This window comes from Rhinopithecus bieti, unplaced genomic scaffold (assembly GCF_001698545.2).
Source record: "Rhinopithecus bieti isolate Rb0 unplaced genomic scaffold, ASM169854v2 scaffold_11380, whole genome shotgun sequence".
NCBI classification, from domain to species: domain Eukaryota; kingdom Metazoa; phylum Chordata; class Mammalia; order Primates; family Cercopithecidae; genus Rhinopithecus; species Rhinopithecus bieti.
The window spans coordinates 2,320,517-2,347,499 of NW_016807225.1; the positions used below are offsets into that span (position 1 = coordinate 2,320,517).

Here is a 26,983-nt window from a genome sequence, read left to right on the forward strand (position 1 = left end):
AAAAAAAAAAAAAAAAAAAAAAAAAAATTTTATTATAAAAGGTAATACATGCCCAGTTTAGAAAATCTGGAGAATAAAGATAAGGAAGAAAATCAGTCATAATTCAGAAATAAATGCTACTTATAGTCTGGATTTTTATTTCTAGTCTTCAGGAGTGTCTGTTCACTTGTGTTTGTGTGTGTATGTGTTTAAAGAAATTTGGATCTACTCTATACAGTTTCATATTGTGATTTTTACTACCATGATTTTTTTTTACTTGAGATATTAGCATGTTCCTATATCAGTATTATTATTATTATTTTTTTTTGAGATGGAGTTTCGCTCTGTCGCCCAGGGTCGAGTGCAGTGGTGTGATCTCTTCTCACTGCAACCTCTGCCTCCCAGGTTCAAGCAATTCTCTTGCCTCAGCCTCATGAGTAGCTGGGACTACAGGTGCCCGCCACTACACCTGGCTAATTATTATTATTATTATTTTTTTTTTTTTTAGTGGAGACGTGGTTTCACCATGTTAGCCAGGCTGCTCTCGATCTTCTGACTTCGTGATCCACCCGCCTTGGCCTCCCAAAGTGTTGGACTTACAGGCGTGAGCCACGGCACCCGGCCTGTTTTTCAAAAAACGTTAATGCATACGTAATAATGTCTTACTTAGGGCAAAATTTATTTAACAATATTGTTAGCCATTTATATCTCCTTTTTCAGTATTGAAAACAATGCCTGATTTTCGGTATTCACAGTATAGTGTAGTGAGTAAGAACATGGGCTTTGACAGTTGAAAAACTATGGTTCGAATTCTTGTTCTGCCATTTATTTCTAGGCCTCAATGCAATCATAGGCTTCAGTTTCCTTCTTGTAAAATGAGTATTATTATGGTACTTACCAACAGACTTGTGGCGATTTAAATGAGATGTGTGTGACTTACTCATTTACACATAGCTTGGCGCATAATGAGTTCTAATAAATATTGACTGCTATTATGATAGTCACCTGTCATTAATCATCTGCAATTGTTTTGTTGTTTAGTTCCCAGAAGCTAGATTGTAGTATCCAAGTGTACACATATTGTAATATATTTTAATAAGATGTTGCCAATTGATTTCTAGGAAGATTCTACCAATTTGTAGTCACACAAGTAGTATAAGTACCTATTTTCACCGTTTGCCATTATTGGATACTATCTTTTTAAATATTGTATACCAAAGTGATATGCAAAAATGGTGTCTTGTAACTTGCATTTCTTTGTAGTTTGCATCTTTCCTATAATTTACATTTACCAGTAGAAATGATGACTAGTTTTACATGTTTAATTGGCTAATTGTATTCCTCCTTTGTACATTATGTATTGAAGTCCATGACTATTTTCCTCTTAACCATCTTTTTTCTTTCTAAATCAGTGGATTCTTTGTGCATTATAATAATTAATGTTATTTATAACTGAAATTTACTGAGCATTTAGAACATACAGATAAGGAAACAAGGGCAGAAAATACTAGTTTACCTAGTTTCTTTGAACATTGTCTACTCAGTAGATTCTTGCTGTTTTGGTTATTCATCTTTGTTTTTCATAGCACCCAGCACAGTCCAGTGCCCTGCACTTAGTAGGAGCAACGTAAATGCTTGTTAACTTACATTGACACTGACCACCCTCACTTCTGCTCTTTGTGCACAGGAGCCATTCCTTCCTGGGTGCCTTTGTCACAGCCACAGCTTCAGCTCAGAGGGGTCAGCATCTGTTGGCCTTGACTTGATTTTGCCTATATGTTGTTAATGATTCTTTTTAAAAACTCTGTAAAGTCAGGTCATTTCCCTCGCTTTATTTCTAGGTGACAAACTTGAATTTGGCCACTGGCATCATAAACAGAAGCAGTGCTTCAACTCCCCCCACCCTCCGACCCATCATCAGCCCTAGTGGCCCTACGTGGTTGGTGCAGTCGGACCCTCAAGCTCCTGAGAATCACTCCAGCCCTCCCGGAAGCAGGTATGTGAAGGGCCCTGCAATGAGCATTTGGGTAACACAGGGATGGCCTTTGTCCCAAGCAAGCCATTCCCACCTTGAGTTCTGTGTGGAGATAGCACTAAGGCATATGCCCTTTCTTCACCTGCCTTGATCCTCTGGCACCTAAGAGAGCTTCATTTTATTTGTAAGACAGTTTTCAGGCATATCAAATGAAAAGGACGTTTCTGAGACAGCTAAGACAATCACCTTGGGATAAAAGAGCAAGAATTTATACTAGTGTAATCCTTGCTTATAGTCAACATTTTAATGTGCCAACTTTTGGCACTTTGTCCTTGTCTCTTAATTTTTTTTATATACCGTGTGTTTTTTATAGTTTTTTTATACTACATTGTGTTTCAGTAACTTTACACTCTGTTCTTTTGAAGGACGTATTTGTTTTTTACTTTTTTATCTCGTGTCATATAATTGAACTCAAACAACCTCCCTCAACAGTGCTCATTTGGGAAGTGGGAAGGAAATTTCCTTCATGTAGTTGAGAGATGTGGCTATAGATAAAATCCAAGTAGCTTCTGGCCATAATGTAAGCAACTTCCAAATTAAAAAAGAAACCACTGTATTGAATTCTGGTCTTGCTGTGTGTTTTAATTACCCCTGTATAAAAAAAAAAAAACCAAAAACAAAAACGTAAGAAATGGATTTCCAGCACATCTTGCTTTAATGCCTATTAAGTATGGATTAAATTGCATCAGTTCCTGAGTTGAATGAGCTAGAGAGAAATGTGACTGTTACAATGAAGTATTTTGACCAGCTGAGATATTGTTCCCTCCATTCAAAGAAGTTCTACCACAGGTACCCAACCAAGCCCCTACGCCCCGTGCCAGTACTTCCAGCCTCTGCCTTTTAGTATGCTGCTTTGCCCTGAGATCCGGAGAGGGTACTAAAGACTTGGGCATGGAGGAAATACCTAGTTGTTGGTGGAGTATCTGTTGGTGTTAGAATTATTAAGGAACTAATTTGGGAAGCAGAAGCTCTGCCCAGGAAGCAGCATAAATATAAGCACATTACATCATCCTGTGGTACAGTGTCTTTCATACCAGTGATCATTGTGGTCAGGGCGAAAAGAGTCATCGTAACTGAGAATTATAAAGAGCCGAAGACCAAGAGGCAGGACTTTTTAAGGCAGAGCATCCTCCACACGTTTCTCTCCCCAGGAAAAGTCTGCTGTAAAACATCAGTCGTAAACAAGAAATTCTGTTTATACCATAGAGCTTTATTTTCCATAAAAAAATTTCCAAATATTCCATTTTCATTTTAAATTCAGAGCCTTGTTTTTATGGAAGACATTTTCACTGCAATTTTGGATATAATGTCTATATGACAAGGCTACAGGCATTGCTCCTACGTAAACAAAATGTTAAAACCACACATTTTGGAGAAATTGAGTTTTAGCACTTTTTATGCTTGTCGATGGAATGAGGGAAAACATTTTAAATAAAAATTGTGGCTGGGTTTAGAGCTTTCTTTTGGTAGCACCTGTTAGTAGTGAGATGAAAGATGATGAGTTCGGTCAAGGATGTGCCAGGACCTAAGGTTCAGCACTGTGAGTGGCCTTCTCCCAGCCAGACTGCCCACGAGGCTGCAGTAATGCTTATGGTGCATTACATGATTGATTCCTGACCCATTCCAGCCAAAAGCAACCCCACAAAGTCCCCTGGTCTTTTCCTTTTTGAGTTCTTTTTACCCACAGCAGCCCTCTCTTTACCTCCTCTTCAAACACAGGAGCCAGTTTTCAGTCCCATTTCAGCTCAGGGTAGCCCTGGGACATTTTCCTCTGCCCCCAGGTGACCTCTGGTTGCCAGGACTGCCTGGAGCCTGAGCTTGAGAGTCCCAGTTCCACATGGAATTCCCAGAGGCACCCACCCTAAAGGAGCCCTGAGTGAATTCTCAGAGGTCTTTCCAGACTTGGCTGTGATGTAGGCCCCAGCCAGACCTGCAGCATACAACCTGCACAGCCCAATATCCTGGTTTCCATTTTTACCTGGTAAGTCACTGTTTGGTGGATATTTAGTCTCTTGTTGTTCCTCCTTTAGTTGTAAGGGTGACTAAGTTTAATGAATACAGGATTTGTAGCTTAGAGATCTGAGTTTTATTACTGGTTTTGACATTCAGTGACCCTAAGCTATTCATTTAATCTTTTTATTGGGTAAGCATACTTACATATAAAGTGGCCTGTTTTGAGAGCTTTTAGATTACCTTTAAAGCACTTTGGTCTCCCTGGAAGTAGGTGCTAGATAAATAAAAGGTACTCTGAATAGTTTTTCTACAGTAGCAACAGTGGATTCCAGTTTAGTTCTGATAATTCACTAAACTAGGGGCTGCCCTGTAAACTGTAATAAAATGTAAAGAGAATCCCATTCCTAGCTGTACTTTTCATCTCTGCATGTCAGAGAATTCACTGACTTGGTAGCCACAGGAATGAAAACTGGTGACTCACAAGAACTCTGCAAATAGTGTTATTTTTCATTTCCCTATGGTGTTGCTATTGTTCCCAATTTTATGGATCACACAAGTTTTCATCAAACGACCTTATTCTTCTCCTGCTGTTTTGAAATCACCCCAAATGTAGCCTCAGGGTTGTCGTCTCCCATTGGGTCAGTATAAGCTCAGCCCAGCTTCTCAAATCCCTTGGTTCCTTTGGTCTGTCTGGAGTCCTGTTCAGGCTTTGTTGTGGGAGAAGAAGGCAAAGAGCCCACGACTTGCCCAGACAGTCTGAGGCCTGGCCATGTAGCCTGCAGTTCCCTAGACACTCTGGAGTTGGACTTGGCCAGCCATCCCTCTGTTGTTACTTTTCAGAGGTAATAAGTGAGATTAATTGCAGGCCATTCTCCAGAAGAGAAAGTAGTTAGAGCCAAATACAGTCACATGTTTAGAAGCCTGAGGTGTGCCTCCAAGCAAGGTCGACTTAGAATTATACAGTAGGGACTCCAGGATGCAGGTACCAAGTGTTTATGACCTCCCTCTTCCTTAAAGTGATGTTTTCAGTTTCTAGGTGCTGATACGTGGGTATGTTAGCTCTTCTTCAGCCAATGAGAAAGATTTAGGTTTTTCAAGCTGCCTTTTAATTATCCATTTTTTGGGCACATGGGGAGTCATTAGGAGCTGAAAATTGATGTGCAGAGCCATCTTGTCATTGCTGCCAGCCTTCCATGGAATTGGACTACATCAGGGAGGATTTTCTAGGTGTGGAGCACTCAGTGGGTTCTTAGTGCGTTTTTCTTTGTGAGACATGGAAGGGTTACTGTAAAGTCTTAGCTGCTGCTTGGAATGATTTGGGAAGAACAGGGCCTCAGACAGCTTGGCAGGAACCTGAGGCCCTGTTTTTTTCCAGTCCAGCCCTTCCTTGTGGATCAAGCTGTCAGGGAATCCCACGAATGTCTGGCTCCTGCCCCTTTGTATGTTTTTCCAGCATTTGTCATTGAATTATTTTTATCCACCTCTGGCTTTTTCACACATGCATCCTGGGGATTTGTCTGTTCCTCGATATGAAAGGTGGGGAAATTTGCGGAAAGAGCTCAGCCGTGAGTTTGTTCCTACTTTTTTGTGGTAGGACAAGACATTGTGGGCATGGGCTCCTCCACCTGGCCAGCTCCCATTCTCTAGAGAACATCTGTATGAACTTGAAATGCCACCGAGGAATGGGAAATCTTGGGAAACTGGAACCATTTTCTATGTCACCCTGTCCTTCTGCCCTCTTATTCAACGTTAGATCATAAATAGTTTGGTATTCTGCTTTGCATAAGTTTAAGGCACACATTTTTCAGAGATTCTGATTCTAGTTCAGTTAATAATACTTTCCTCCCTTCTTTTAGATTATTCTTAGAAATGTTGCTGGAGATTCAGGTCTCTAACTTCTCATCTTTTCATTCTCAGTCAGTCCTCAGAAATACTGACTTTGTTAATTTCCTTTAAAAATATGTCCTATACATTTTCTATATGTCAGGCATTGTGTTAGTTTAGTTACTGGGGAGGAGCAGTAAATAAAACAGAATAGTTTCCAGTCTCAGAGTTTACTCTCTAGGGTATATATTCCATATTCTCAGCATAGTGTTGGGTGCTGGGTAGGGCCTAAAAGACTTTTGAAGACATAATGTTTGATCACTGAGAGGCTACTGTCTGGCAGGGAAAGGGAGTGTATACACATGAAACAGAGCAGTGGCAGGTGGCATATGACAAAGATCTGAATTTTATGGCATAGACGATTAGAAGAAAGGGTGTCAGGAAGGGCGTGTAAGGAGTCAGTCCTGTCCCAGATGAACCTTGGGTGTCGTAAGCTCAGTGAAGCCAGCCAGTCACAAAAGGACAAATCCTGTATGAGTCCACTCATATGAAACATCTAAAGTAGTCAAAATCATAGAAACAGAAATTAGAAAGGTGGTTGCCAAGGGCTGGGGGAAGAGGGGAGGGGGAATTAGTGTTTAATGGATATAGAGTTTCAGTTGTGAAAGATGGAAATTTTCTAGAAATCTATTGCAGAATGATGTGAATGCACTTAACACTCCTGAACTATACATGTAAAAATGGTTAAGATGGTACATTTAAAATTATGTGTGTGTGTGTGTTTACTACAGTCAAACAAAGAGTATGTAAGGATTTAAGACAGCCCCATAGTTCCACAAAAATTACTTAGTGGCCAAATGGCAAGGTTTTGTTTTTATCATCTGCCTCTGTTATAAGGGAATTATTCTGAACATAGTCCTTTAAATACTTCTCTTTCTTGAAAAGCATGTTACCTTTATAGGAATTGGGCCCAGCAGCTTCTGTTAGGAAGATGGCACAGTATGGTGGGAAGAGAAGGGACTTTAGAGTCAGGCAGACCTTGGTTTGCCTTGTTAAGTGTGTGACCTTGGGCAAGTTGCTTAGCTTTTCTGAACCATGATTTCCCCATCTTTTTTTAAATGCACATAGTTAAACCCACCTCATTAAGTTGTTATAAGATTAAGAGTTGTGTATGTGAAAGTGGCCAGCATGGTTTTCACTTTTTACTTTTTTGGTGTAGGTTTCGTAATAACTCTCAGTTCCCTTTCCAGAAAAGAAAGAAAGAAAGAAACTTAAAATTGAACTTGCTTGGGATATGGTATTGTTCACCACTTAGTTTAGTACCTAGTTGAGATCACAGTGGCCATCACCCCTGTGCAGTACGCTCCTGGGACTGGATAACAGAAATCTGGCCTTTGTAGCTGAGGCTGGGAAGGCATCAGAGTGGGGCCAACAAGAGACTCTTCCTTTTTCTTTGACCCCTTGGTTGGAGGTCAGCTTCTTTTTACTCAGCAGGCCCTTTTCTCTGGTGTCTCCTGAATGTTGAAATTTCCATTGCAGCTCGATGTTCCAGCCAGTAAACACTCATATTTTCCATCTATCCTGGGGGTCGAGCTTTGGGAGAGCTTTTCTCTGGAGCAGTTTGGAGCTTATAATTTTGTACTTTATCCTGTTATATAAACAATGCTTTCCAGCCAAAGAGCACAATCAAAGAGAAACTACTTTTTTGGGGGGACTAAAAAAAATTCATATTCAGAGTTCTGCAGAAGTGATACTTCACCACTCCTTATGCCTCTTTCTTCTCTTTCATAAAGTTTACCTCACCTTTCTCCTGAGTCTTAACTATTCCTTCCCCTGAGGAAAACGATTTCTCCAGTAATTGTATGATAAAGGCCTGTACTTCTATCTGAATTTTCTCTGCTACTTTTCTCACCCAGCCAGACACATAACCTGTAAAGAGTTATACCCTGCGTCAGTTCAAGCTCTGTGACAGATTCTGCAGTTCCTCCTTTACCGACAGAGCTGAGTGCTGTCAGTGTTTGTGCCAAGAGCAAAAGTGATTGGCTTCTGCCTAATAAAGGAATGTTGGGAAGCTTAGGAAACCCGTCAAAGATAGCTGGCTGGACGTCATACCAGGGCCTAGGTAGCATAGGTTCAGGAACCTGGGGCCGAGTGTCAGGAGTGAAAAACGTGGATTTTCTTATCCACAAGTCAGAATAAAGCATGGAATGCAGTGTTTGCAGTTTGCCAGTGTCAGTTTTTCTAGTTAAGTTTGCCTCTTTCACTCCACTCTGCACTGCTTTGAAGTATTAATGATAAACTAGCTTCTATTTCTTTAGGATACACATGCACACACACACACACGAGTCTTTGTTAGAGGCAAAACCTGTGTGATTATACTTAACACTCCTGAACTGTACACATAAAAATGGTTATGATGGTACATTTTAAATTGTGTGTGTGTGTTTTTTTAACTACAACATTGAAAAAGACTATGTAAGGATTTAAAAGAAAACCCCGTAGTTTCACAAAAATTATTTACTGGTCAAATAATTTTTTAATTTAACTGTTTAATCTTATTTAACTGTTTATAATTTTGTAACTGTACAAAATTGATGATTATTTTGGTTTTAAGAGGCCTGAATATGACAGAATTCCTTACACTAAGCTAAATGAGACTCCATTTTTAGAATTAGGAAATTATATGAGTTGCTTTATTTATAATTTAGTTTAATTCTCCTGGCATGGTTTTTCTATCAGCTTCTATCCCTTCAGGTTAACTGGTTTACCAGCTTTGGAAGAGCCTGGGAAGATCACAGGCGTGATGAAACACAGTCTTCTTTCTGACTCATGTAGAGGAACACTGATGATCCATGTTTAAAGCTTACCCAGTATCGACTCAACAAATTTAGAAGGAAAAGCAGCCAGTTTTCCTGATCCTTTAACTAAAGATCTCATCCTACCCACCTGCCCTTCTCGCTGCTAAAAGACTCTCAGAGTATTACCTACCCAGTACAGCTAAGAAATGAATGCTCTTTTTTAAAAGGTCTCAGGAGTTAAGATGTTGATAAGAAAAAACTCCCTGTATCTATGTTTTCATAAAAGAAAACTATAGAACTATATATCTGCAAAGGAACAAAAGCCTTCTTTTTCCTGAAGCTGCTTTGTGGGACAAAGTTTTGGTATACGCTCTTGGTAACTAACTCTTAGTTCCCTTTTTTTGAAAGAGAGAAACAAAATTGTACTTGCTTGGTATATGGTATTTGCTACACTGGGACACAGTTTAGAGTCAACTGGCCATAACTCATGTACAGTAAAATAGAGTATTATAGCAGAGAAAGCAGTAATATGTAATCACAATACTAAGGCTGACATTATTTATTTATATTGTGAAGTAAGTACCCACTTATTAAAATTGTTATTATAAATCATTAAAATGCTCGTAAAGAAAGATAATTAGGAAAAGCCAAATTTTAAATGTTTATTTAAATATAGAGCCAACTGAACTTTGGGTGATGTGTCCTAAGCTAGTGAGAGAGCCAATGTATGAGAGTTCAGGGATTTGATATGTCACAACATATGACAGGCCCAGGTGTTCATTATAAGTTACAAACTCTCGTCCTGCTTGGACCATCCTTATGCTTCAGGAGCAGTAAAGGGACAACTCATGGTTTTCATGAATTGTCAAGCTAAGATTCTTATTAATTTCACTTCAAAGCCAATACACATTTGGCTTGTTTCTTTCTTTTTTTTTTTTTTTTTTTTGAGACAAGGTCTCACTCTGTCATCAGGCTGAAGTGCGTTGGCATGATCACAGCTCACAGCAGCCTCTGCCCCCTCAGGCTCAAGTGATTCTCCCTCAGCCTCCCAAGTAGCTGGGACTACATGTGTGCATCTCTATGCCCAGCTAATTTTTGTATTTTTTGTAGAGAGGGGATTTCACCATGTTTCCCAGACTGGTCTTGAACTCCCAGGCTAAAGCAATCCACCCGCCTCAGCCTCCCAAAGTGCTGGGATTACAGACGTGAGCCACGGTGCCCAACCTGGCCTGGCTGATCTTAAAAATAAGTTTTACTATCTTTGGTGAGAATGAAATATGGGTGCATCTCAATGATGTGATTATAATTTAAAAGGATTTAGATGAGAAAAGCAGGCTTTCTGGCATAGTAGGTAAGGCAGCCATAAAGAGATTAGTAAATTGGATATACTTAAAGGCTAGAGGAAATCACATCACAATTGACCCTTGAATAATTCAGATTTGAGCTGCTCGAATCTACTTATATGTGGATTTTCTTCCATGTCTGCCACCCCTGAGACAGCAAGACAAACCCCTTCTCTTCTTCTTCCTCCTTGGCTTACTCAACATGAGGATGACAAGAATGAAGACCTTTATGATGATTCACTTCTGCTTAATGAATAGTAAATATATTTATCTTCCTTATGATTTTCTCAATAAATTTTTTATTCTCTAGCTTACTTTTTATTAAGAATACAGTATATAATACATATATCATATACCATATGTGTTAATTACTGTTTCTCCATAAGGCTTCTGGTCAACAACAGGCTATTAGTAGTTGAGTTTTTGTAGGGGGTCAGAAGTTGTACCTGAATTTTCTACTGTGCAGGGATTGGCACCCCAACCCCTGTATTGTTCAAGAGTCAACTGTACATTCTTCTCAAACTGGGTTGCATCAAGTAAAACTAAGTAAATGAAAGACCCTGCCTAATACTGTTGAATACTCTCAAATATCTTACTAGCTGCTTGAACTCAGTACTGACATTTGAAATATAAGCTTCAAAAAGAGTCTTGTTACCTTCTTCAACAAATATTTAGTCGGTTAAAATATGTTCAAAAGCAAGAGTGAAACTGGTAATAAATAATGTTTCAGCTGGGAAATGGTTTCATCTGATAGTTGTTACAATAATGTTATCCTCAAAAAGTTAACATGTAAAATTACTGAATATCTCCTCAGTTTGAGAGGTTGGGCTCTGAAGGAGGTATTAGACAAGTCCCTGTCCTCAAGAAGGAAAATTACTAATCATAAAAGCTACTAGTGCAAATACCATAAAGCAATATGTGCTTAATTATTGAATAGGAAGATGAAAACTCTTAAGTGGTGAGAGTTCTGAGGAGAAATTTATCACTCTGGCTGGAGAAGCTGGCAAAAACTTCATGAAAAAGAAAAGGTGTGAGCTGAATCTGGAAGGGTAGATGGGGCTTGGATAGGACTAACAAGCTGATATTCATCACTTAAGAGATAATTGCACATATATTTGATGCTTGACACTATGTGAGAATCTGAGAGGATCAAAGAATTGTAATCCATACTCTTACTAAGTTAGAGTTGGCAGTTCAGCAGGGCAGTCTGGATAATACTGTCCTATATATTTATATATATTTTTTCATGTAACACACAAAGTAAGTGATTTTAAAAGGGCATATGGGTTCAGATGAGTTCACAATTCAGAAAAGGTACTAAAGACTTGGGTGAAAAGGTAAGGCTCTGCAGAGGAAGGGTTTAAGGTAGCGTTTAAATTCAGTCCCAGGTGTATAGGCTACGGATAGGTTAAGGAATAGAAAGGAACGAAAAAAAAGATAACATGCAACATGTTTAAGGTATTTTCGAGGGACAGTAAGTGGGAACTAGTCTGACTCAGACAGAGTGTTTCTGTCAGAAATAATGTATTAGTCAAAACACTTGGAGTTTCCAGTGATAGAAACTGAAATCAAGCTGGCATATCCGTAAAGGAGGTTTTTTACTTCATATAAAAGCCTAGAAGTTGGTGTGGGGGAGTTAGGAAGTATCATCAATCATTCTACTTTCTTCCAAGTTCACAACTAAATGAGATATAGTAGAAAAGTTAGAGAAATAGTGAGATACTGGCCGTATTGCTGATAAGGATAAATTGTTGGGAATATAGCATAATTAGGCTTCTACCTCTTAAGTCTAAGTCTTTCTAATTTGTTTTCTGTATTCTAAATATTTCCTATATTGACATTTTGGTCACTTGGATAGTTAAAACAAATTTTTTTCAAGAAGAAGGAAAAGGATCCAACACACCACAATGTGAAAAACAAAAACAAAAAAAATTGTGGCCTGATTTCCAAGGTGAACACCTGCATCTGGGCCCAGTCCAGCTTTCCACTTGTATTCTTCTTCATAAGTTCAGCGTCAGCCAACTCAACAGATCCAAAGTAAGCCTATTACTATACAACATGGTGACTATAATTAGTAACAATGTGTTAAATACTTGAAAATCACTAAGAGAGTAGATTTTAACTCTTCTCAGCACACACAAAAATATGTAAGTTAAAACGTGTTAATTAGCTCAATTTAGCCATCCCACAATGTATAACATATTCTAAAACATCCTGGTGTATACCGTAAATATATACAGTTTTTATTTTTTCATTAAAATAACTAATGAAAAATGAAAGATAGTATTTTGGAACCCAAATATATAAGCCTTGTATATTTTCCCATCACCACATCCTCACATTTGCAATTCTATAGCACTTACTCTATTTGTTTACTGTTTACTTTCTATCACTCTTTCACTTAAGTGTATGTTATCTTATTCATTATTGTATCCCAGTGCCTTGGTAAACAGTGGGAACTTATTGATGTACAAATATTAAGTAAAAGCATGAATGAATGGATATCCTGTTCTCGCACAGGGCTCAGCTTATCCCAGTCTTCCTGCAACCTTCTCTGATGTACCAAGTAGATCTTATTAGGATTTCTCATCGTTTTGCTCTTCATCTATTGGAATCACGATCCTGAGAGATGTAATTCAAAAGAAGCTCTAAGTGTGTAATTTTAATTCCTAGAGAATGAATCTTCGTCGCCCTTTCTAGCACAGAGAACTGAACACTAAAGAGAAAACCCTAGCCTCTGTCCATTGAGCTTAGAGCCCCTCCTTCCAACCTTTCTCTCCCTCTCTTTCGTGCACATACACCACACACTTCCCAAGTCACTAGGCCCTGTTGCTTCTCTTTTGGATCTTACTCGGTTCTTTATAGTTGTTCAAAGTAAAAAGTACTCTATAAGCACAAGGCCCTCCCTAGTCTGGGGAGCAGAGGTAGGTAGGGTGTGGAAGAAAAGGAAATGGTAGAAAACCTTTCTTTTTCTCATCCTTCGCCCTACCCTGCCCAGCCCACAGGAGTCATAGGAGCCACTTCTGGAAGATACTTAAGGGTAGAAGGGCATCTGCCATCTTTGACAGCTTAGTGTAGGATAGAGCTTTCTCTACCCCCAGCCTTTTCACATTGGTTGACTATTAAGTTGTAGTGTTTGCTGAGTTTGTGATTCTGTGATGTTTGGCTCATTTGGTGTTCTTTATAGTAGTCCTCTCTTCTCACTGTCCTTCACTGGACAGACTTTCTGACATCTCCAACCCGAGTGGTTAGTGTAGGTGTGGGGGTCGGGGGATAAATAATGTTAGGCCACTGTCTCCTAACTCCAGGATTGCAAGTTCTAATATCCTTTATATGTCTCTGCTGTGTCATTTACCATTCCTGCTTATATTATGGTTGTTTGTATGCTTGTCTTATGGCCTACATTAGATGGCAAGCTCTTTGAAGGCAGAGACCAAGTCTTACACATCTTTGTATCCTTACAGAGCCCTGCACAAAGTGCTCAGTGAATGTTTGGTGAATGAGTGACTAGACCAGTGTTGTCCAATATGGTAGCCATGAGCCACATGTGTATATTTAAGTTTTAATTAAAATTAAATAAAATGAAAATTTCAGTTTCTCAGTATATAAGCCACAAGTCAAAAGCTCAAAATGAGCTTACATGGCTCATGGCTACCATATTGGACAGCACAGGACTGAATAGTTGACCCGGAAGATGTAATAAAGACCCAAACTTGGTTAGTGAAATAAAAAGTAAAAAGGGATGAGTTTCTAAGAAAGGTACATTGTTGATATCCTCTTAGGATCTTCTGTAGATCTTGAGCTTCTTTTGTTTAGATCTGGAGATTTACTACAGATGCTGTTCTTGAACTAATTTGTGGTCCTGGAAAGGGAATATTCTAATGCCTTGGGAATCTCACAAGATCAGAGCTTCAGTGTAACTAGTATTTAACCTATCAGAGCTAGGCCAACTGAGAGGAAGGGGTTTTTTAAGCAGATCCCAGCATTATCTTTTTATTTTCTGAGATGTGTCCATGGCTAGATGTTGGTGGAGTCTTGCTTCTCTACCCTCCCTCCTCTACTGCCCACAGCCACCCCCACCCCCACCTGCCTGGCTGGAAGTTCTGACATGGCTTCTAGAGCTGCTCTAACTCTGGGGAACAGAGCCAAACATGCGGAAGTGGTTACGTGTACTAGCTCCCAGGGAAGCCGTGGCTAGCAGGGGGAGTGGGTGGGGTCCTGCCTGATGGCTTTTCATAGACGCCAAATCTTTGAAGTTTTGTTTTAGCAGCTGCCAGGTATGCTGTTTCAGCACTTTGCAGACTCTCCCTGTGTTCCCATATCACATTTTTTCTTTACTGTGTGTGCACAGTATACACAATGGAGCTTGGCTGTTGGGAGGGCAAATATAAAATTGTGGAGTAAGGAACTAAACACAATCCTTTTGGCTTTTGGCTTTTTCTTTTTACTACAACTCTGCTATGAAATAACCATTTTAATGCCCTGTTTTCAGCTCTGTCCCTTTCTGATCACCTGCCAAAGGAGGGGCACAGTCCTCTTCTATTTTGGGAACACAGTACAGTTTGAAAAACTGGAGGTCCTACATTTCTGCGATAGATTGGGGTGTCACTCTTGAGGCTAGAACTTCTCCCTTTTTACAAAAGAACAGATGACACACGCCCCCCACCCCCACAGCAAGTAACCCGGATACTGCTGGTCTCAGAGTAAACTTCTTGCTCGCCATTGGCTCCTTGGCATTGAGCGCAATGTCAACAATAAATATTTGTTAAATGATTGCACTTGCAGCTGCTATGCTGCAGTAGAAGGGCTGGGGAGGTAGAATACCCCTTTAAGGCCTAGCCACTGTGCTTTCCCTGCCTTCTTGCTTAGTAATCCCTTTCTCCCATCCAGTCTACAGTCACCTGAAGCCTTTTCCAACTGCCCCCAAATTTGCTGCTTCCTCTGAACTCCACTCTTGGAGTTTAGTGTACGTTCCCTTGTGTAGTTAACTGTCTTTTCTTTCTTTCCTGAGATAAAAGCTACATTTTATTTCTGGACCAGGAAGGGGAAGACCTAGGTGCCAGCTACAGGTCCTCCTGACTTGGGGCAAATCATCTGACAAAACCGAAGCCTAATTTTGCTATGTGGAAAGTGATGCCTGGATTGTCATGGGAATTCAGTGAGATCCCGTAAGTGAACGTGCTTTGTAAACTGTAAAGTATTACACTTGATTGGGTCTTTTCAGTATTAATAATACTCATCACTATAAAATAGTAATGTTTGTTTCTGCTGCTGATGTACACAGACTAATCTCTCCCAGGGTTGAGGTAAATCACCAGTTCAGTCTCACATTACTCAGTTAGTTTGGCACAGGTTTAAAGCATTAAATGGTCCATTCCAGGCACTGTCTGTCATCGCTTCTCTTTCAGTCTGCAAGCTCCTCCTTTTGGAGCTGTGGGGTGGTTGTTTTCGTACGTCTCCCTTCTCCTATCAGGCCCAGGCTGAGCTCTCTCTTTTAACCACCTCTCTTCTTAGGGCAGCAGGCTTGTCCATCGGGTTCCCAGTTTCAGTGGGAATTGCTGAACTGGTGGGCCAGTCTTCTCAGCGTGGCCACCTGCCTCCCTCAACTCTGCCCATCGGGAACACCAGGTGCCTTCATCATTCTCCTCAGCCAAGCCCCATGCCCTTGTCAGCATCTCAGCCTTCCTTCCTGCGTTCCTTTCACTGTCCTTGTTTCTCTGCCAGGCCATCCCCTAGCCTCCCTCTTTCATATCATTGCATCCTGCATTTTTTCTTTCCCTGAGCTCTGACCTTTCATCCAGAAAGGCTGTTTCATATTTCAAGACTCTGCTGTTTGGTGTATCTTCACACTCCTGTCACCCAGTCCCCAGCATCTGAAGGCAGCTCCTTCTCAGAGAAAAATAGGATAAATAAGCGCTGCCATATTTTGGGACAATCATATGGCTTGAGAAGCTCCCGATTTTTTTTTTTATTTAAAAATATCTAAGATCTCCCATTTAAGTGTTATGACCTAATGTTTGAAAGCATGTGGTTAAGAGGCAGACCAATTTGGATTCCTTCTTTTTTTAGCCACTCACTGGCTATTTTGCCTAGGACAAGTTCTTTGAACTTAATATTCTTATCTCTAACATGGAGAATAAATGCCTACTTCCTAGAGATGTTCTCAGGAGCAAATGAAAATTAAATGGCCTAAGAAAAGCACTTTTACTGTATATAATGCCTGCCATAGAGTAAGTGCCCAGTAAGTGGGAATCCATGTAAACATTTCTATGTCATCTACCCTTACCCGTACCCATACATTAGAAATGTTAAAAATGGAGACCCAGAGAAATTAAGTAGATTGTGCAAATTCTCATGCTTACCTAGTGATAAAGTAAGGAGTGGAATCCAGGGCTTCTAGTTCTCTGCCTGATAAATTTTCCATTTGATCTCTCTGACTTCTCAAAGGGTTATTTGTTAGAGTTTCCTTTCTTTAGGTGAAGCATGTGATTATCCCAGATAGAGGCATGTTCATTTATTCATTCATTTTTCATTCAACAGACATTACATGACCATAATGTTACCAGGCTCTGAGTGTACAAAGTCCAGTAGGGAAGAAATCATCACGGTGAAGAATAGTCACAGTACAAAAAACATGCTAGTAAAAGGGATGTGGGGCCTGGAAGAACAAGCTAAATCAGAGGAAAACCAGGATTGATTTTGCAGACAGTGAATTATTGGGTTTTTACGAGATGAAAATGGCAGAGATTTGTGCAAAGTCAGGGAGGTGTGGAAGAGCATACCTGAAGTGCAGTATTGTGGGAGCATCACATTCAAGTAGGGGAGTATATGGTTGAGGATACAGTAGGAAAGTTGTAAAGTTAAAGTGCTTGGTATACTATGTTAAAGGGATTTTATTCTGTTGTCAGCTCTTTTGATCAGTGTCAAATGAAGAAATCAAAGGAGTTTTTTAAAAACATTTCTGCATCTTTGTACCTCTGCTTCCACTGTCTTTCCCCTTCCCTTTCCCATTCTTATTTGGCAAACACGTTTTACCATTGTGAATCCAGCCCAGTTCTACCCCTTACTCTGTATATTTTTTACTGCCTGCCATCCCAGGCAGTTTAAATACATACCTATGCCCAAAATTCGCAGACCAGACTTCCACCTGGGCAGTTCTTTAGCCTACTGCAAGAAGTCACATACCATCATTTAAAAATAACTTTTTTATTCTATAGATAGATTAGGCCAGGACTTTTTCCTTTAACCGGAACCACAACTCAGCATACTTACCATCATTAGAACTTGAGCTTTGGGCTGGGCACAGTGGCTCACACCTGTAATCCCAGCACTGTGGGAAGCTGAGGCAGGAGAATCGCTTGAGCCCAGGAGTTAGAGACCAGCCTGGGCAATATAGTGAGACCCTCATCTCTACAAAAAATTTCAAAATTAGCCAGGCATGGTAGCATGTACCTGTAGTTCCAGCTACTCACGAGGCTGAGGTGGGAAGATTGCTTGAGCCCAGGAGGTTGAGGCTGCAGTGAGTCATGATTGTGTCACTTCACTCCAACCTGGGCAACAGAGTGAGACCCTGTCTCCAAAAAAAAAAAAAAAAAAAAAAAAAAAGGGGGGCATNCGGAACCACAACTCAGCATACTTACCATCATTAGAACTTGAGCTTTGGGCTGGGCACAGTGGCTCACACCTGTAATCCCAGCACTGTGGGAAGCTGAGGCAGGAGAATCGCTTGAGCCCAGGAGTTAGAGACCAGCCTGGGCAATATAGTGAGACCCTCATCTCTACAAAAAATTTCAAAAATTAGCCAGGCATGGTAGCATGTACCTGTAGTTCCAGCTACTCACGAGGCTGAGGTGGGAAGATTGCTTGAGCCCAGGAGGTTGAGGCTGCAGTGAGTCATGATTGTGTCACTTCACTCCAACCTGGGCAACAGAGTGAGACCCTGTCTCCAAAAAAAAAAAAAAAAAAAAAAAAAAGAAGGTGAGCTTTGACTTCCTCTAGTAAGGTACCCTAGCACTCAGCTGGCCAAAAACCTGCTATGGCAGCAGTTGTCATTCTTTTTGTGTTTGCAGCACACTTCCACATACTAGAACTTTGATCGCCACAGTTGAAGGGATCAAAAGATGCAAGACAATACTCAACCCAGTGAATTCCACCTGGTGGAATCAATATTAAAGTAGAGCATTGTCTCCCAGTGTCCATTAGGTATCTATAGTTATACTCCTCATTCAGTCATCCTTCAGGACCATGTGGCTGTGTGAGTATTGCTATTTGTTTACTGTCCTCACTAAACTCTAATATACTCACAGGACAAAGTTTCTTCAGATTGTAGTAAACACACAGTCTCTGTTTGGCACCAGGTTGACATCATGCTTCTCTTCTTGTGTATTGCAAATGGACTGTGCTCTATACCATGTGACAGGAGCCAAACAGGTCAACGTTTCATCTGACAAACAGAACCATTATGTTGTATTAAAATATGTAGTTAAACCCACAGAATGGAGAAAATAGTTGCAAACTAACCATCTGATAAGAGATTAATAATCAGAATATGTAAGGAATTCAAACAACTCTGTAGGAAAAAAAACTAATAATCCAATTAAAAATAGGCAGAAGACCTGAACAGACATTTCTCAAAAGAAGGCATACAAATGGCAAACAGGTATATGAAAAATGCTCAGCATCATTGATCATCAGAGAAATGCAAATCAAAACTACAATGAGATACCATCTCATCCCAGTTAAAATGGCGTATATCCAAAAGACACGTAATGATGCTGGCGAGGATGTAGAGCATAGTGAAGCCTCCTACATTGCTGGTTGGAATGTAATTAGTACAACCACTATGGAGAACAGTTTGGAGATTCCTCAAAAAACTGAAAATAGAGCTACCATACAACCCAGCAGTCCCCCTCCTAGGTATCTGCCCAGAAGAAGGGAAAGCAGTATATTGAAGAGATAAGTGCACTCTCAAGTTTGTTGCCACACTGTTCACCATAGCTAAGATTTGGAAGCAACCTAAGTGTTCATCGTCAGATGAGTAGATAAAGAAAATGTGATACATATACATAGTTGAGTACTATTCAGTCACAAAAGGAATGAGATCCTGTCATTTGCAACAACATGATGGAACTGGAGGTCATTATGTTAAGTGAGATAACCAGGCACAGAAAGACAAACTTTGCATGTTCTCACTTATTTGTGGGAGCCAAAAATCAAAATAATTGAACTCATGGAGATAGAGAGTAGACTACTGGTTACCAGAGACTGGGAAAGGTAGAAGAAATTGGGGGTGACAGGGGGAAGTAGTGATGGTTAATGGATACAAAAAAAATAGTTAGAATGAGTAAGACCTAGTATTTGCTAGCACACCAAGGTGACTATAGTCAAAAATAATTTAATTGTACATTTTTAAGTAGCTAGAAGAGTTTAATTGGATTGTATGTAACATAAAGGATAAATGCTTGGGGTGATGGATAGGTGACTATAGTCAAAAATAATTTAATTGTATATTTTTAAGTAACTAAAAGAGTGTAATTGTATTGTATGTAACACAAAGGATAAATGCTTGGGGTGATGGATAGGTACTGCATTTACTCTGATGTGGTTATTACACATTGCATGCCTTTATCAAAATATCTCATACCACCCATAAGTGTATACACCTGCTATGTATGCAAAAAAAATTAAAAATAAAAATAAAATATATGTAATCAAATATATTTTACATACTGATCAAACTTTACACACTTGTGAAGTTTTCTCAGTACAGAAAAGTTGAAGCCTCTTTCCCAAAACTTGAATGAAGAGATGTGTTGTAATCCAGCAATAGACCATCATGGAAAATATGCCCTAAATTGTGGTGTGTTAGGATAGCAGGCCACTATGACATGATAATGCTTTAAAGCTGATTTTTTTCTTTTTACAATTTATCAGTATAATTGCATTGGTTACCTATTGCAACAAAACAAATTACTCTAACATTTAGTGGCTTAAAATAATAAACATTTATTATCTCAGCTTCTGTAGGTTTCTGTAAGAATTGAGGAGCAGCTTAGCTGGGTGTTTCTGGCTCAAATTCTCTTATAACATTGCAGTTAAGATGTCAGCCAAGAGGGTTGCAGTTATCTGAAGGCTTAACTGGAGCTAGAGGATCCACTTCCATGATGTTTTTCACTCTCATATGCATAATGAGTTCATGCTGGCTGTCGGCAGGAGGCCTCAGTTTCTCACTACATAGACTTGTCCACGTGTACTTCTCCACCGGCTGCTTACGTGACCTCATGACATGGCAACTGGCTTCCCTCAGAATGAGTGATTCAACAGAGAGTAGGGTAGAAGCCACAATGTCTTTTATGACCTAGACTTGGAAATCACATATCATCATTTAAAAAATTATTATTTTAAAAATTATGGTAAAACACAATATAAAATTTACCATCTTAACCATTTTTAACCATTTGAACTGTATACAGTTCAGTAGCATTAAGTACATTCACATTGTGCAGTCATCACCACCATCCATCTCCATAATTCTTTTCATCTTGATAAACTGAAACTTTATACCCATTAAGCAGTAACTCTACATTCTTCCCTCCACCCGACCCCTGGACACTACCGTCGTATTTTCTATCTATATGATTTTGACTACTCTAGGTAACTCTATTAGTAGAATCATAGAGTACTTATCTTGTTGTGACTGGCTTATTTCACTTAGTATAATATCCTCAGGGTTTATCTATGTTATAATGTGTCAGAATTTCCTTCCTTTTACAGGCTGAATAATATAAAATATTTCATTAAACATATATATATGTATGTGTGTATCTGGATATATATGTGTGTGTGTGTGTGTACGGGTGTGTGTGTGTATGTATATATTTATACACACCCGTACACACACACTACATTTTGTTTACTTATTCATCTATTGATAGACACTTGGTTTACTTCTGCTTTTTGGCTATTGTGAATAAACTGCTACAAACACGAGTGTACAAATATCTTTTCACCTCCCTGTTTTCAGTTCCTTAAGTATATGCCCAGAAGTTAAACTGCTGGATAGTATGTTAATTGTGTTTTTTAAAATTAATTATTCACTTTATTTTTCCTATATAAAAGCACTACATGGTAGCCAGAGTTGGAGCCTGCATCCTTTGCACAGAGGCTCTGGTGCAGGTCTTTACTAGATGGCCAGTGAATTCCCAATTGGGAGATTTGGTAAACAGTCTTTCCAGAAGTAAGAGGTCAGATAGCTAAAGATCTTGGAGGTGGCTTCAAAGGTAGCCTTGGCACAGTTGCTCAGAGGGTAGTGCAACCCCTGGCTGAGGTGTAGCAGTCATGAGTACCAGGTATAAGCAGCAGCTTTTTGAGTGCAGGACCTAAGATGTTGCCAGTGCCGCTGGGGGCGAGGGTGAGGCGCATCAGCACAGAGCTGCAGCAGCCAGTCACTTGTAGTGCAGAATGTGGAGCTTGCTGGTCTTGTTCCCTTGGATCCTTGCTGCATGGGGATGATGGAGAGCAGGGTGATAACCCCACAGATGTGGGGTCTGCCTCCTTGGAGCGATTATCCAGACTGATGTAACCATTGTAGTCCCTGATAGCACCAAGTGCCTTGAACCTCGTCCACTGGCCAGTGTGGGTCTGCTTTTGCCACAAGTGTAGTCTTCAAAACCTCACCTGTGAGAGGGTGTCCCCAGAAAAGTCAGTGATCTCAAATTACTTGATGGGCAGGGAGAAGAGGGAGATCTGCTCCAGGGACTTGATTTTCATGTTCTTGTCCAGGCAGCCCAGCATGCAGATGGTGACACATTCCTTATACTTGGTCTTGCTTCTGTGAGCTCTGTGGTATGGGCCCTGAGCACACCTGCAGTCTAGACCCTCCCAAAGCACTGGTGTCATCTGCCATTTGAAATTGTGTCTTGGAGAAGAAGAGTAATTCTATTTTTAAGTTTTTGAGGAACAATCCTACTGTTTTCCGTAGCTATAGCACCACTTCACATTCACACCAGCAGTGCACAAGGGTTCCAATTTTGCCACATCCTCAAAACTTATTTTCTTTCTTTTTGATAGTAGCCATCTGTATTAGTTTGTTCTCACGCTGCTATGGAGAAATACCCAAGACTGGGTGATTTATAAAGAAAAGAGGTTTCATTGACTCACAGTTTCACATGGCTGGGGAGGCTTCAGGAAACTTACAATCATGACAGAAGGCACCTCTTCACAGAGCAGCAGGAGAGAGAATGAGTGCCAGTAGGGGAAATGCCAAATGCTTACAAAATCATCAGATCTCGTGAGAACTCACTATCGCGAGAACAGCGCTGGGGTAACTGTGCCCATTATTCGATTACTTCCCACCAGTCCCTCCCCACAACACGTGGGGATTATGGGGATTATAATTCAAGATGAGATTTGGGCAGGGGCACAACCAAATCATATCACCATCCTCATGGGTGTGATTTGGTATCTCACTATAGTTTTGATATGTATTTCCCTAATGATTAGTAATGTTGAGCATCTTTTTGCATGCCTGTTGGCTATTTGTATATCTTCTTTGGAGAAATCTCTGTTTAAGTTTTTTGGCAATTTATTAATCAGGTTTTTTGTTGTTGTTGTTATTGTTGAGCTTTAGGAGGTCTCTATATATCCCGTCTATTAAACCCTCAACAGATACATGATTTGTCAATATTTTCTCCCATTCCATTGATTACCTTTTTACTCTTGACAGTGTAACCCTTGATACACAAAAGTTTTTAAGTTTAGTGAAGTCTAATTTGTCTATTTTGTTGTTGTTGTTGCCTGTGCCCTTGGTGTCACATCCAAGAAATCATTGCCAAATCCAGTGTCATACAGCTTCTGCCACATGTGTTCTAAGAGTTTTAATAGTTTTAGCTTTTATGCTTGTGTCTTTCAGACAGAGTCTTTTTTTATATATATACTTTAAGTTCTGGGATACATGTGCAGAACGTGCAGGTTTGTTACATAGGTATACATGTGCCATGGTGGTTTGCTGCACCCATCAACCTGTCATCTAGGTTTTAAGCCTTGCATGCATTAGGTATTTCTCCTAATGCTCTCCCTCCCCTTGCCCCCCACCCCCGACAGGCCCCGGTGTGTGATGTTCCCCTCCCTGTGTTCTCATTGTTCAGCTCCTGCTTACAAGTGAGAACATTCGGTGTTTGGTTTTCTGTTCCTCAGACAGTCATTTTTGCAGCATTCTATTGGTTTGTACAGGCCAGCCCTATTCAGTGTGGCAGGGAACTACGCAAGGATGATAGAAATACTAGGAGGTATGGGGATCGTTGGGGGCCGTCTCAAAGGCTGGTTCCCACAATAATTCAGGACTATAGTTTTAAAAGTTAAGTAATTCTATAAGGTTTATAATGAAAATGGGAATCCCTTGCCTTTTCTCTTCCCAGTGCTACCCAATCTTAATTTCCATGCCCTAGAAATAATTGCTTTCAACTTTCTTGTAACTGCTTTTTCTGTTATTTACCTTCTGTGTTAATTCATTCTTGCATTGCTATAAAGAAATACCTGAGGGTGGATAATTTATGAAGAAAAGAGGTTTTATTGGCTCACAGTTCTGTAGGCCATACAGGAAGTGTGGTGCCAGTATTTGCTTCTGGTAGGGGCCTCAGAAGCTTCCAATCATGGCAGAAGGTGAAGGGGAGCAGGCATGTACCATGGCAAGAGCAGGGGCAAGAAACGGGAGGTCCCAGACTCTTACAACAACCAGATTTCGTGTGAACGAACTGAGCCGGAGCTCACTCATCACCAAGGGGATGGTGCTAAGCCGTGCCTGAGGGATCCACCCCCATCATCCAGTCACCTCCCACCAGGCCCCACCACCAACACTGGGAATCACATTTCAACATGAGATTTGGAGGGGACAAACAGCCAAACCGTATCACCTTCATAGTTCTAAATCATGTTTACTGTGCCATTTTTGGATTTTAGGTTTAGATATTATCTATTAACTTTCTGTCAGAAAAAGGAGATTTTGCACTCTTACTCTACACCCTTCACACCCACACAAACACACATACACACAGCATTCTTTCCTTCCTCCCATCCTTGCAGTAGACTTAGAGTACAGTTTTTTATTAGATTTGTATTCACTGGTTTCATTACCGTGACTGTGGCTTTGGGAACTTTTGGGCCTCTTAGAGTCATTATTTCTTCTTTCCTATTTATTCCTTTCTTTGTCATCTGGTCTGACTTTCTGGGTGATTCCCTTGATAATTTTCCATATGATCTGCTTCCTGTTGTGAAGTTAAGAAAAGTTCTAATTTTTAAATTTCTTCCAGTTCAGGACAGTTTACATGGAGCTGTAAATCAGGGGATTGGGAAGGGATCTATATATTTACTTTTTAAAATTTTCTATAGACTGAAATATTTATGTCCATACTTAAAAAAAAATAGTTGTACAAGTGGTACACACATGTAGCCACATGATACAGTAGTCTAAAAAATACACATATGGGAAGATTAGGCGGCAAATAAAATCTTCTCAGAGGTAGCTATACTTAAAAGGTTGGTTTGTATTATTTTTTCATGTGTTTTTCTGTGATGTTTTCTATCCTAATGTGTCTCCATGTTTTCAGTCTGTTCATGTAAACTAACTTAAATATTTTAACCATTATGTCGTTTTTCAAAGTATGAATGTGCCATAATTTGTTTTTCCATTCCTCTATTAAGGAGCACTAAGCCATATCCTGATGAGGCATCTGTAGAGAACTCCTTATACATAGATCTTTGTGCATATGTGTATTTCTGTAGGATAAATTCCTAGAAGTGGAATTGTTGGATCAAATGTCCACTTTGAATTTTTATAGATACTGTCAAATTGGCATCCAAAAATCCTATCCCAGTATATCCTCCAATCTGGAGTACAGAAACGCCCTTTTTCCCACACCCTTGCCAACGTTACATACCATTGACCTTTCTGTCTATTCCTCTGGACTGTCGCTCTCCCACTTTTACTGCTGATGAAATGAGGAGTGGACCCTATCTTCAGATATATTACTTCAAGGGTGTTTTGTTTGGGGCAGGAGTACAGCTGAGAGGAGGCCGAGAAGTAGGAGGGTAAAGGGATCTCCGTGGGCTCTTTATTTTCTTAATGTTCCTTAAGACTAGAAGGAATCCCTGTGAGTCAAGTTCATCTTCCCTCCATGCTGCTTAGGTCTTTTCTCTCCTGGTTTTGTTTTTGATTGATTTTACCCAAGGAGCCTGATCCTCCCCCCTCCCTAAGTAATGAATAACCAGAGAAAGTTATAGAACCCAGCAAACTGAGTGAAAAAAAGCTTAAGGAAAATATTAAAAAGGAAGAAAAGTGTTTGATGTACTTTTAATATAAAATGTGGAAAAAGTAGAAAATGGGTGGGGTTGGGGAAAGGAGGGAGGAAAGAGATTATTCATGGTAATGGGAACCAAATGTTGGCTAGGAAAGCTGCAGTATTCTCACACTCTTCCTGTAAACCCAGCGGCTTTTCAAAGTGATAATAATCAAGGGCTGACAACATAGGACACGCCTTAACCCTTCCATACCTGGACACTTCCTTTGAGTCAGCCTCAAAGGTGGTGTCCCCTTTGAAGAAGTCCTGGTATATTTCAGTGCCCTTTTGCCTCCATAGCAAAAGAAGGAAGGTGGAGGCAAGTTTTGAACAGCAAAGCACCTGCTTGCTAAAACTCCTTTCAGTATGCCCGAATGTCTTTTCTGTGGACAGAGAGCAGCCTGCCTGACCAGTCCAGGTTTGTATGATGATGTTTTCTCCCCTTGCTGTCCTGAGGGGAACTTGAAAGGACTTGAGAACCTCTTTGTGACAGATAGGATTCTCTCTCCATCAGTAATAATCCCATTTACTTGAAAACCCTCTAGTCTGAAGTCCTCCTAGATGCCAGTGTGGAAGTGCATGCACTTATTTGGCGGCTTAGACCTTTGTTTCTCTTAGAAGTCCACTCTTGCCCCTGTGGAACTGAGATTTAAATATACTGTTCAGAGCTGAAGAGCTCCCTGACCTTATGACTTCCAGCTGGTCAAGAACAGGCATATGCCTCTTGGCCTAACCATTCATCCAAGGAGGGAGAAGGAAAGGGGGTTACTAAATGAAGTTCCTGGTTCAGCTGGATCTTCACATCCATCTAGATTTAAACTTTGTTGAGACACCTTTAAAAGTTCATTTTACACGAGAAGAAAATGAAATCTTATTTTTTGTGTCAACTATTTCCCATTTCAGAGGAGCAGCCACCAAATGTAGGGCAATGGTAGCAATAAGGCAGGCAGCACTGCAGAGCAGATGAGTGCTCAGATTCTGCAATTAGCTATGCCTCAGTTGCCTCATCTGTAACATGAGGCAAGGTTAAAGTGAGATAAAGCACAGAAAGCATTTAGCGCAGTGCCTGGCGCCTCCTCTTCTTTTTCTCATCATTGTTCTCATGTGGCATACAGCTAAAATTGGAAGCATCTCCTTTGTTTGAAATGTTTTTAGAAGTCATCTTTGGGATGATTTTATAGTTTCTCATTTTATATTTAAATCTGTGATCTACTCTGAGTTAATTTTTGTATGAGGTATGAGATTTAGGTTGGGGTTCATTCTTTGTCTATGTATGTGCAATTACTCCAATTTCATTTGTTAATAAACAAATGGTTTAGAAAAGTTATTGTTCCTCCATTGTATTGGTTTGCAACTTTGTCAGAAATCAGTTGAGCATATTTGTGTGGATCTTTGGATGACTTTAGTATTTCTAAAACAAAGGTCTATAGCAATAATTGTTAGAAAATCTTTAGCAGGGGCTATTTTAAGTTATGATTTTCTGTTTCTCATTATGATTGTGGAGACATCGAGACTTAGGTTCAAAAGCAGCTCTTTCCTTTATCCTGTATGTCCTTAGGCCTTAACCTAACCCTCAGTTTTCTCGTGTGTAAGATGGAATAATACCTGTCTCAACAGGTTGCTATGAAGGCTAACAAAGGTAAGGCATATAAAGAGCTTAGCTTGGAGTCTGGCATTTAGAAAGCCCTCACACTAATGATGGTAGTGGTGGTGAGACTT

The 26,983-nt window shown here is 40.0% G+C and overlaps 1 protein-coding gene across 23 annotated transcripts in view; it reads left to right on the forward strand.

Moving 5' to 3' along the window:
- The window catches only part of TTLL5 (tubulin tyrosine ligase like 5), a 300,796-nt gene that overhangs the window by 156,365 nt on the left and 117,448 nt on the right, over positions 1-26,983 (forward strand). For 18 of the 23 annotated variants that reach the window (XM_017880546.1, XM_017880559.1, XM_017880562.1 and 15 more), the window contains one exon: positions 1,821-1,975. In XM_017880546.1, coding sequence (XP_017736035.1) covers positions 1,821-1,975 — 155 coding nt within the window. Of the gene's footprint in view, positions 1-1,820; positions 1,976-3,795; positions 3,996-8,530; positions 9,173-14,943; positions 15,101-26,983 lie in introns of those variants that run through there. The other 5 variants (XR_001887070.1, XR_001887069.1, XR_001887071.1 and 2 more) reach the window with 5 other exon arrangements.